General features: G+C 38.5%; 1 protein-coding gene across 2 annotated transcripts in view; it reads right to left on the bottom strand.

Annotated features, from left to right (window-relative positions):
- RPGR (retinitis pigmentosa GTPase regulator) overlaps window positions 1-12,391 on the bottom strand; it is a 50,567-nt gene extending 38,176 nt beyond the window's left edge. For both annotated transcript variants that reach the window (XM_055337719.1, XM_055337718.1), the window contains exons 1-7: window positions 12,206-12,391; window positions 9,991-10,116; window positions 9,437-9,529; window positions 7,966-8,028; window positions 6,303-6,461; window positions 4,533-4,682; window positions 1,351-1,509 (exon numbers count right to left, since the gene is read on the bottom strand). In XM_055337719.1, the coding sequence (XP_055193694.1) occupies window positions 1,351-1,509; window positions 4,533-4,682; window positions 6,303-6,461; window positions 7,966-8,028; window positions 9,437-9,529; window positions 9,991-10,116; window positions 12,206-12,368 (913 nt within the window). In that variant the 5' untranslated portion in view covers window positions 12,369-12,391. The remainder of the gene's footprint in view (window positions 1-1,350; window positions 1,510-4,532; window positions 4,683-6,302; window positions 6,462-7,965; window positions 8,029-9,436; window positions 9,530-9,990; window positions 10,117-12,205) is intronic.
- Window positions 12,392-12,820: the final 429 nt, after the last annotated feature.

The following is a 12,820-nucleotide window of genomic DNA, read 5'->3' on the forward strand; positions in this document are numbered from 1 at the left end:
AAAATGTTTTTTAAAAAACACATTAATTTCTAAGTTTAATACATAGAATATTATTAAAAATATATGAAAATTCATTTTGTTAGCAGAAATTCAAAGAAATCTTAAACCTCAGAATTATTTCCAAATTTAGAGTGGAGGCCTTGAAAAAATTATTTCTAACTTAGAAAAAGATTCCATCTGGGAACTGTAATTCTGGGAAACCACCGCTTAATAAGCATGACTGAGACTAGAACAAAAAGTCAAGGAAAAGCAATCAAAGAAAGGAAAATCTAAGGATAAAATATCACTCAATCACCTTGCAACATTAAGTAATCATCTGAGAATTGAATATCATTCAAAATTTGCCTACAACACTGCTAACTTTGGGTTACTGAAGATTAAGTGTGACTTCAGGAACTCTTAATTTCCTTTTGACTAAAAAAATATAATAATTCACTAACTGTATTATCTGTATGCTACTCGCCTTAAATAAATCTAATGCTGAACAAATTTGGGGGCAGTAATTTAGCAAGCATATTAATCAAGTAGTATGTATATTTTACCATATTGACTAGAATCTTGAAAAATGACATGTCATATCAAATATAAAATTTGGAAGGCAAAAGTGACATTGCTATTAAGGTTCTAACTTTATTACCAGTAATTTAAAATCTTAACACTTTTTGATGAATTACTATAATAGGATATAAAAATTACCAAGAAATTACCAACCTTTACATTGTGAATATCACAAAGGAAAGAATTATTAATGTCATGTAGAAAATAGCATGAACAGGAAAAAGAAGGTATTTCAGAAAAAATGATATCAATTTTAGATACACACATATGAGGAAAACTGTCCTTGAAAACAAGCTACAAACGTTATCTGCTGCTATTAAGGTGTTAAGATTATTAAAATGTCCATTAGGTTAGCAAAAACAATTCCACATGATTGTTTTCTACTTAAAATTTTCTTTCATAGGCCAAAAATGTGTATTAACTATGGAAATAAAAGATGGGAAATAAAAGATGGGGATCTTAATGAAAAAAGATGTAAGGTCAACTCGTACGAGGTATCTAATAAAATCAAGCTCATAGAAGCACAGAGTACGGTGATGGCTGCCAAGGGGAAAGGGTTGCAGCTAATCAATGGGTGTACAGTTTCAGCCACGCAAGGCAAGTTCTAGAGATCTGCTGTACCATATTGTGCCTATAGATAACAATCCTACATTATAGACTTAAAAATCTGTAAAAAAGAGTAGAACAGATGTCAAGTGTTCTTATCACAATGGAAGAAAGTTAAGTGTAATTTTTATTTAATTATTAGCCATCACAGAAAGCAGGGGATGGAGCAGCGGGCTCCACACATACCTGTAAGAACCACTGTGTGCCCTCCACCACAAGCTACTTGGACCACCTTCCCGGGAATTCCAGGTACCGGCTGGGGCATTCTGTGGTTGACCAGCAGCTGATTGGGAAGACCTAACTTTCCACACTCCGGTTCTCCAAATGTGTACAGTTGTCCCTCTGCTGTTGAAGGAAAAGAACAATGATCAAGGACAACATAATTATGGACAAAATACTAGTTTTGGGGGTCCACATTCTTATAGTCAATAAAAAACTTAGAAAACAACAACTTGATTAATTACCCTTTCTTATTTTTATTGTATGGTAAGGAAATACAGCTAAGATTTTCTTTTCCCTTTGATTATGCTAATCCAAAATCTTTATGAATTCATGACCATTGCTACTAATGAACTAGAAAATGACTTCAGCTGTTTTGCATAGCAACCATCTTACTTCTTCTACTTCCTTTTATAGTAAAGCAAAATGACTAGACATTAAGCCCCCATTAGGACATGGATTTTTGCCTTCTTTACTTTGGTACTCCATGAACATAGCAGTATCTAGTATATGAAATATTTAATGAATACTTGTTAAAGAAATGAATAATTGATTTTATGAAACTTGTTTTAGAGAATGCATTTATGTGTGAATATGTTGAGTGAGCCTTAAGACAGCAGATTTTATTCAATTAGTGGCACTTCCTCCAGAAAGATTCTCTTATCAAGGAATGACATTTCATCACTGTCTTGTCCATTCCAACACTACTAACTTGCTTCTGTTACTATACATATCACACTATGACCTTCTTAAAAGCAGGAACTCTTTAAAATGCATTTCTATGAACCAAATGGAGTTTTCTAAGGCAGGGATTTAAAAACCTTTGCATATATATAATCTAATCTGACATATCATATCATTCATGTGAGGAAAGAGGTAACACAGTATATCTGGTTATTATTTGCGTGTCTCCAAGAGAACCTTGATTGACCACTTACCACCCCTGGGAATGTGGCCCTTGGAGTGTTCTTTATGTTAGTGATTGATTTTATTTTGAAACCCGAACAATGAATTAGGCCAGCTTGGATTCTTAGGGTTGCTTTGCACAACCATCAATATTGATGATGTACATTTGGTTGCATTGTTGAGGGACGGGAGTTTCAGTTGCTGATGACTAGTTGCTAGTAGGCTATGTCTACACAACCAGCGCCCCCACATAAAAGCCAAAGACCCTGAGAATAGAGTGGGCTTCTCTGGAAAGGAATGTAGTTCACTGCCAAAGACAAAAAAATGTCCTGTGAAGCCTTGGAAGAGGAAGGACTAGGAAGTGTATGCTACATTTCCTTTGGAGGACACAGCTCTCCCTTCAGCTGTTTTTGCTCTTAGCTGTGAGTATAACCTGCTGTTGAAGCTTGAGAATCCTTCTAGCAAAACAGAAGTTAGGGAAGTTGTGGGACATCCAACACACATGGTATGCACCACTTCTTAAAACTTGGGTCAAATACTACAAACCCAGCTCTACTGATTTTCTGGATTGATGGCATAGAAAATGAAGTTTTCTGAACCACAGCTTCCTATATTTAGCAAACACTGGCACAGAAGTGATCTGTCAGCACCCTTCCTCTTTTTCCCATGCTTCTTGCCTTTTGTATGAAAGGAGTTACTAAGTCCAGATGAGTTTCTTTCCATTTTTGTCTATAAATTCCTGCTGCTCCTGATATCTTAACATGGGTGAATTGTATGGTATATGAGCTATATGTTAATAAAGCTGGTTTTGCGTATGTCCTTTGACTTTCTTTTAAATTTTAATTCCAGTTAGCTGTTATATTAGTTTCAGGGGTACAATATAGTGATTCAGCATTTCCATATAACACCTGGTGCTCATCACGACAAGTGTATCTCTTAATCCCCATCACCTATCTTACACATTCCCCACTTAACCTCCCCCCAACCATCAGATCGTTCTCTATAGTTGAGTCTCTTTTTTTCCCTTTGCTCACTTGTTTCTTAAATTCCACCCAATAAAGCTGTTAAAAGGCATAAATACAAACAAAACAAAAAAGCTCAATGTAATGCCTGTTGTCTACAATGAGTAATTCCCTGTTTTCCTACTGAATTTGGCAGTTTTATTAAAATCTAAATATAAGACAACGCTTTTGCTTGGGATTTTTGTTTTTTTCATTTGTGTTTTTTTGTTTGTCTGTCTCATTAACAAAGTGAGCACAGACTACACCAACCCCAGGAGCCTGAAAATTGCCAATAAATTGGTGGGTAGCATTGTTCCAAGGAACATAATTAATTGTCCATTCACTCACTCCCTCATTTGATGATATTTATTATTAGTTTGTTCAAGATACAAGCTGATACAGCAGTGAACAATGCCAGCTGAGTTGGAGTTTGCCCTCTCTTAGCACCATGGTGCTACCAATTCATTGGTAAATCTGAGGGCAACCGGGATGGGTCAATCAGCATTTTCTAAATCTGAATCTGAGGTGCATGGAAAAAGGAGTAAATGTAAAATCAAGATTTAAAGAGATCTAAGAGGGGCCACAAAACTATTTCCTCTAGGTGTTTCAGCTGTTAAATCACCAGTAAGACTGATCATACTTCTATCACGCCTTGTGGAGATACAGACTATAACATTTACCCTATTTAAGGCAGAAAAGGTTGCCAGGGAGCCCAATAAAGGGAGAGATTGGGGATGCTAAGCAAAGTTTGAGCAAAGGAAATCATATCTCATACTGTGCCATCTTCCTTTTCCATCTATCCTGCATCCCTACTCTCACAATGAAAAGTCTATGACTCTCTTACTGAAACAATAAAAGCAAATTATCAGGACAAGAGTAGAGTAAGCCTAAGTACAGAGGCAAGTGCACCCAAAGGAAAGTGGCCCATAGGTCTCATTTCTAACACCAAGGAATCCAAGAAGTTTGAGAACTGAAGTCTAGAAGGTTCTAACATACATTTCATTTTTCTAATATTTTCTAATATTCACTAAAAATGTTAACATGTCAGAGTGAGTTTGAAATTATAAACTCTCATTATTAAAATGGAGACACACTGTGACCCAAAATGAACCAAAATTATTTCATTCCATAGACTGCCACAGCAATATTTCCACAGAACTGCAGAATGTTAGATCATTTCATTATTGAGTAAACACTTAGAAGTTGGAGGTAACATGATGAATCCAAAACATTCTGTCTTACTTGTTACAAAAGCTGAATGGTAATATCCACAAGAGATCCAGGAGATAGGTTTCCCAACAGTCACTTGTTGAGGGACACACACATTGGTTATATTTTCTAAACCAATTTGCCCTTCAGAATTGTCACCCCACATGAAAAGCTCTCCATCCTCTATAAAGAAAACACAAGGAGGGGAAAAAAAGGTTTTAAGAGGTAGCAAGGCTATCAAATTATTATATTTCCAACACAGCCTCACTTAGTGTATCCCATGTTTTACACTAGAAAATTTAGGAAAACTGGGGATCCCTGGGTGGCTCAGCGGTTTAGCGTCTGCCTTTGGCCCAGGGCGCGATCCTGGGGTCCCAGGATAGAGTCCCACGTCGGGTTCCTGGCATGGAGCCTGCTTCTCCCTCCTCCTGTGTCTCTGCCTCTTTCTCTATCATAAATCAATCAAGCAATCAATCTTTAAAAAAAAAGAAAATTTAGAAAAACTGTGTGTCGTGATAGAAAAATTATAGTAAGACAGTCACACCAGCTAGCTGTTTAAGGGTTCAATTTCTATTATGAAAGGCTTCTATGATGATAAAGGACAAAGAACAACATGATGCAAATCATGTCCATATTTTTATCTCAACAGCAAAGACAGAATGTTCTTCCCTATAATAACCTTTTTTTGGTCTACTGTCTCTAAACAGCAAATGCTTCTTCAAGCAGTCAGCCTGCCATTGAACTGAATGACAGCATGAGTCGCACTGGACATCTCCTGGGTCAAAAGGGCCTGGAGGACCTTGCTCTTGAGAACACTATAAAAATGAAACTTTAAATAAAGACAAAAAATAAAAAGAAATTCATTTCACTTTTTTTTTCAATTTATACTTGAAAACACAAAACATAGCTTTAGAGAATAAGGACGTGTGTTAGCACATATAGTAACTCCAAAACACATTAGCTTGTGTTCTTTCTGATTAGGTTTCAATGGAAAAAAAAAGTTAAGCTAGGTAAAATACTTTAGAAAGGAAATTATCCAGACTTACGCCTTTTAAATTTTTTAAATCTTCGAAGTGATTTAATAATAAGGCAAATAAAATGAAAACTGAAAATGAGAACCAAAAAGATGCTGAAATGCTAAGTGGACAGAGGACAGTACTGTAGACGCGTCACCACAGATTTCACTCCAGCCCTCCTGACAGGGAAGTACCATAAGTCACAGCTCTCTCAACTGGAACAGAGAATCCAGGCAGCTTCTTCACAGAGGGCAGGTGTATCTTGGCTCCAATTTTAAAGACATTTCTCATATGGGCTTTGAGAGGGAGGGTGGAGATGCAATGACCAATATAGACCATATCTTACTTTAGTTTTGAAAGTTTATTTAAGTAACTTTTACACCCAAGGTGCGGCTCAAACTCACAACCCCAAGATCAAGAACTGCATGCTCTTCCAACTGAGGCAGGCAGGTGCCCCGCAGACATATATCCAAAAGATTTCTGTTTCTGATAGCAACTTTATTACAGCTACAAATAGAATGTTCAGAACACATGATGAAGAGAATATTTACTATCTCCAGGGGTAGATGGACAGCATAGCAGCTAAGTGTGTGTTTACATCTAATTCTTAAAAAAGCACAAAACTGTAATATATGTCATGATTTAAAGTTCGATTTTTATAGCTTCTGAAAACACATAGTTAATGAAAGAAAACTAAACAGCAATGCTGTCCTCAGTTGGCGTGGCTGGTATATCCTGGTCTAAATGAAAGGGACAGATCCCAGGCTGAAGTGGAACAAAATCTCACCAGTTAGTGCAGCTGAAGTATTAGATCCAGCAGAGAGCTGCTTAATCTTACGCTGGGAAGTAAAAAAACTAATTAGATGAAAAGTGCTTCTCTCTTCAGTGTCACCAAGTCCCAGCTGTCCTTCATTATTCCCTCCAGCTGCATATACTTTGCCTCCTTCTGCACATGGAAAAGGAAACATCAATATACTATAGTCACTATCTTTATGAGACAGGCCAGTTACCAGATATCTCCTCTATTAACACTGAAGAAAGCTGAAAGCTGACATTATCCCACCATTTGGTGAACAACTTCGATTCATTGTCAAAAATAAAGCAAAACAACCGAGGTCATACATTTTTGTGAGATTTTCTAAATCGGTCTAGAGCTTAAGTAGCAATTGAAATGCACAGAACGTGTGGAATGTATTTTCTCGCTAATGCAGCACTTTATTAAATCAGAGCAAAAAGAGGAAAGCAATTTCCAAATTAGTTTATAATCCAAATCAAACTATTTTAAAAGAGATGTGGTTCATTAATTTTAACTTCCATACCCATTAAAGTTGAGATAGAATGTAACGAGGAAAATGAGGCAAATCCAAAAAGAATATAATTAGAAACATGAAAATTCTATGTTGTGTAATTATTTTAATTTTCTAGCTAAAAAGGAAGGCAGCATAATATTGTGTTTAGGAGAAAGGACTGTAGAGCCAGATTTCCTGGGTGCAAATGCTGGCTTGCCACTTATCAGCTATGTGACCTAGGGTAGGCTGTACTTAACTTCTCAGTGGCTCATTTTTCTCATCTGCAAAACAGGGGTAATAATACTGCCAACTTCATAGAGACGTTATAATGATTAAATTAGTTGACATTTATAAAATTTTTAGAACAGCACTTGGCTCATTGTACACACTATATAAATGTATGTTAATAACTTTATTAACGAAATATGAGGTGTATCATGCCTAGACAATACAAATTGCCAGTAAGCTCAAAAGTAATGAAGATTTTAAAACACACACACATATTAAAAAATCAGTTGTATCTATCATAAAAATGCACATGAAGTTAAAGCCTTGCTAAATTAGAGGGGAAACTGAGGGCAAAATCAGCCTGCACCAGTAAAAACTGAAAGTTACATATTATTTTAGAAAAGGTGAGAGACCTAATTGAGGAAGCAAGACTACCTTTCCAATGGAACATACTACAAGGCCACACAATTTAACTCATGTGGCATGAACCACAGTCAGTGGAATGCTAAAGCAGTTCAGAGCACTATGGGAGTCAAAGTTGAATAGGCACAGGAAGCTCCAAGGAAGACGACTTATCCTAGATTTTAAAAGCTAAGAATGTGAATAAAAGAAAGACATTTTAGCAAGGAAAAAATATGAATGAGGGCAAAGGGCTGAGGGCCCTTTCCTGAGGAGGGGTCGGAGGCAGTGAGAGTAACCTGAAGACAGAAGAGGCTGGGTAGTCAGTCGGGGGGAGAAGGTACGAAAGGCTGCTCAAAGGCTGCTCGGTGATTAGGCTGTCAATTTGTTCAGCAGCATTTTACATTTCTAAAAATCCTAATCTTACTATTGCCACAGTACCACTTCTATTAATTTTACAAAGTCACAAACATTACTGGAGTGAGAACTCAGTCCTCAAATCAGGCAAGAAGTCATACAGATTGAATACTACACCTGTTGAAACTAGGGTGTGGTTCCTTCCACAGGCCGCAAATTTCACTTTTTCAGGTTTTAAAGCTAAAAATATAAAAAAATGACAATTAAAATATTTTATGGTTACAAAAGCAATAAATAACCCAGGTCAAATGGTAACTAAGCAGAAGTGAGATTTAAGCCTGATCCCAAAGTTGATGTTCTTAACTAATAGGCCTCAAGTTTCCAGAACTAGCCATGCATCATAATAACCAGCAGAGCTTTGGGAAAAATAGATAGCTCAGTCCGACGCCCGGAGAATCTGAGTCAGTAGGTCTGAGGTAAGGCCTAGGCATCTATTTTTAAAACCTTCACAGGTAATTAATATGTACTGAGATCCATTGTATTGTTACGCTGCCTCCTCACCAACCTGATCTATTCCTTTATCTGCTATCACCATTGTCAAGCTCACCTTTTACCTCACACAATTAAACACTACAAGTCCAATATTTATAGGCATAACCCATGTTAAAGCTCTTCATTCATTTACGTATTCAAAAAAGTTTTATAGAACATCTCCTAAATTCTTCGCACAGAAGCTGCAAAGATCACTAAGATAGAGTCCCTGGTGTCAAAGATCTCATAGTTTAGACAATCCTATTAATTCATCTATTAGATATTTGAGAGTAAAGTTTATTTGAATAAACCCAATATTAAAAAAAAACAATCCAGGGTTTAGTAGATGGTGTTTAATAAATACTTTTTGACCAAGTGGAATCCTTTGAAAATTCCATAACAATATAAATAGTGTGGATATGCTAAATTACAATGAAATTTTGAGCTGAAATAAAAATTTTGGCTAAGAAGGTATACTGCTCTTGTCACATCCCAAAGAATCTCCAACACCACTTGAGCTTAGCTGATGTTCACAAGTTACAAGCAAATAGAAGGTGTACACATAATGCCAAGAAAGCTTTGTAAAGGTTTTATACACCCTGTATTTTCTGGGACAGTCCTGATTTAAAATATTTTGTCCTGTTCTTGTAAGGACACTAGTACTAATCAACCCCCCAGTCCTCATGTCTTGTTTAGTACATCTACTCACTATACACCGCAGGGTAAAGTATAAGTTATAAAACCTGCAACTACATAGAACCATGATGCCCACAACTCAAACTTCTAATATATTGTATCCATTGTTCTTTGTATGTACAATAACAATAATATTTAAGAAGGTTACCAAAGGGCAAAATAAAAGGATATTTGAGTGCAATACTGAAGAATCATCAATCACTTCCTTTGTGGTCTTTGGGTTAAAATGTGATTTTTAGACCCTAACATATAAAAGTAGTTCTGAATATCACAAAAAAATAGTCAAAAATAGTCAATAAATATTGGAAAATAAATAACTAAAGGCTTTACTATTTCCAATATGATATTAAATAACATCACAATCAATATAAAAGTACTTTATGTAATTAAAGTATTTACAACAATAAAGAAGACCCCAAACCTTTGACACACGTTGGCTTGCTAACAGTTGATTTTGATCCTAATCCCAACTGGCCCCAGTTGTTACTGCCAAACATGTAAAGTTTATTATTTCCTGGTGGGAAGGAAAGAAACACAAGAAATTGAAGCATTTTCAACATAAAGTGATGTGAGATGAAGTCATCAGAAAGCTATAAAAAAGCTACACTTAAAAGTTTTATTGCTTTTCTGTTTTAAACAGCTTACCTTACCTGGGGTAAAATGAATTATTTTAACTATCCATCTATACAGGTTACCGGATTCTGTTAGGTATAAAAAGTTTGTAAGATTATGCAGTAATCACTTCTGATTATATAGATATATTAAAATAAATTTATTCCAAGAAAGTAGTGTGTATAGAAAATCATACTTAAATATACCAAGGGGGTTTAAAATTTAAAACACTCTCTTGGTGAATTAAATTGTCAAGAATTCTCTGGTAAAAGAAAGTAAAAACATTATTCTGGTCAAAGAAAGTATATATTCAACACGTTTAAAACACAGCACATCTTTAATATTTAGGATTTCAATACTAACCTGTAACAACAGCAGTATGCTCATCTCCACATGAAAGAAATGTAGGTATATCATTTCTAAACCAAAATTTGCTGGGAATATTTTCAGCAAATTGAGTTTTCCCAAATGTAAACACAGCACCTGAACCTGCAAATATATGATAGTTTCTGTTTTATAACTTTTACTATGTTGTCTATTACTAAACTATTTTTTCAGTAATTTATCTCTACAGATTCCTTGTCTAATGAGAGCTTTGTTTCCACTTTGGCACTGCTTACATCCTCCTCCTCCTACCTTAATTCAGTCTTACTCCTCAGACTTTATTCTGTTTTTATTAATGAAATCTACTAATGCACGAATGCGTTATTCATTTACTGGTGTAAAGTAAAAAAAAAAAAAAAAAGTAAGGCAGTCCTCCATTACTAAAAGTCCTGTCGTTCCCAGGTGGATCATCTGCGCCCTGGAACCGGCTGATTGATACAATCCGCACCCTGTTAACCCCGGTTAACACCTCATGGCCTAGCCCGTGATGGAAGGCTTTTCTCCACACAGGGGAACAGGACAGTATTGAGTTTCATTAGCATCATGTCAATACAGGATGTTGAGATTTAGCACACTTAAATTAGGTCATTAAATACTACCTGATCTGAGTAGTATTCACAAGACTATTTTGTATTTTGGCTCAGTACCATTTTAGAGAGACCAAAAATCCCTACCAATTTCCAATAACCATTTACACACACACACACACACACACACACACACAAGGCCAGATCTAACTTCTGAGGGAATCTCAAGGAGAATAATCACACAGAAAGAAACTAATGGATGCCATAAAGTAAACATAGGGGAACAGAAGTACTAATAATAAACGACAACGTACAAGGAGCTAGCCACTATAAAAACTGTTTGAAAACAATTGTGAGACAGGTCAGTTCAAAGTAATAATTGAGATCTGTGAGGTCAGGTTCTAGAACACACTCTGGGGTTTTCTAGAATGAATAATCCTAACTGTTTTGTCCTATTCTGGTTTCCCAGATAGCCTGCCCTGATACCCTTACCCCAAGCCGGGTTTTGGTGGCTCTGCTCTGTCCACTGGTATCTATTGTGACATAGTACTGTCATTTTGTTTACTTTGTAGTATCTCTCACCAGCTGTGAACTCCAGGTCAGGAATGTAATCACCTTACAGCCAAGAGCTTGGCAGAAAACGCTACACACACACTTGATTCTGTAATGCAGTGTTTTTTCAAATTGTTGGTCTTGATCCATTAGTGGGTCAGAAAATCAATTTAGTGGATCACGATTACCATTTTTAAAGGAATGTACTAGAGAGAAGATCTGAGAGCATACCAAGCGGTTAAGAGTAAGCAGTATTTCATGAAACGTCTATTTCTGTTACACTATATACGTGGTACAAGGTCACAAAGGCAAATCTATTTCGGAGCTAAAGGAAAAAGTCTTAACAAGCACTCATTAATGGCTGCCTCCGTGCCCCCTTTCCCAAAGGCGTTTTCCCCTTTTTTACTCCACGCCCCGTAGTAACGCACTCTTTACCGCATTCAGTACATAACTGGATTCTGGGGACCTCGAAGGAGGTACTTTGGGGAAGTTTATAGGGAGATCAAAACTGCCTCTGCCTCCGAGAAGCTCATCTAAAGCCTATTTCATTTTTTTTCACTTAGAAATACATACATTCATTGTACATACACATGGATTTATACATACTACACAACAAATGTAAGTTTAACATACAATGAACGTACACATATTTTTTATTTTTTAATAATAAATTAATTTTTATTGGTGTTCAATTTACCAACATACAGAATAACACCCAGTGCTCATCCCGCCAAGTGTCCCCCTCAGGGCCCGTCACCCATTCACCCCCACCCCCCGCCCTCCTCCCCCTCCACCACCCCTAGTTCATTTCCCAGAGTCAGGAGTCTTTATGTTCTGTCCCCCTTTCAGGTATTTCCCACACACCTAAAGCCTATTTTAAAAAAAAGAGAAGAAACACAAGCACCCCCTTCCCTGTGCTCCCCGCCCCTCCTTCCTCCCCTTCCGCTCCTCTCAGGCTTTCCCGGAGGCGCGGCCCGGAGCTCCGGACGCAGGCCGGCGGCCGACGCCTGGGCCTGTCCCCCGACGGGGCGGCCCGGAGGCGGGACCTGGCCGCCGGCCCGCACCCCGCGGACCCTCCCTCCCGGCCCGCCGCCACCACCGCGGACGCGACTCACCGGGCATCACCTCCTCGGGTTCCCCCATGCCGAGGGCGGTGCGGGGAGCCTGCGCCTGAGCCGGGAAGGTGGCGGGGGCTATTCGGTGGGGTCTATGGCAGCGCCTCAGACCCGACGCGGGTCGCGGGAGCCCCCCAGGGCCCCATCGCGACAACCCGGACATAGGTTACCACAGTGTTCCCGGAAGTCAACAAAAAGCCGCTAGGGGCAACGGAGGCGGAGCATTAGGGCGCGAGGCGGGGCCGCGCCGGGGGAGGGGAACGGAGGCTGGGCGGCCGGCACGGCGCAGGCGCAGGCGTACACGCGGCGGGCGGGGCGGTAGAGGCCGCGCGCCCTCTGGTGGCCGGGAGGGGAGGAAAGGGGAGGGACGGCCACGCCGCGCAGTGGCGCTTCTGAGAGCGCGCGGCGTTGAGGTCTGTGGATACCTAGGCCCCGCGGGGACCCTGCCCTGTATGGATAATGACAAACTTCACAAATATCAGTTGCTCTCTCACTCAGGCTGTGTGACCGAGGCAAACGTCGACACATAACTAACAATACCAGTGACCTCTACAACTAACTGAAAGAGGGACTCTGCTAAACATTCAAAACGCATTTGGATTCCCAGCCTGTAAA

This window comes from Nyctereutes procyonoides, unplaced genomic scaffold, assembly GCF_905146905.1.
Source record: "Nyctereutes procyonoides isolate TBG_1078 unplaced genomic scaffold, NYPRO_anot_genome, whole genome shotgun sequence".
Classification (NCBI taxonomy): domain Eukaryota; kingdom Metazoa; phylum Chordata; class Mammalia; order Carnivora; family Canidae; genus Nyctereutes; species Nyctereutes procyonoides.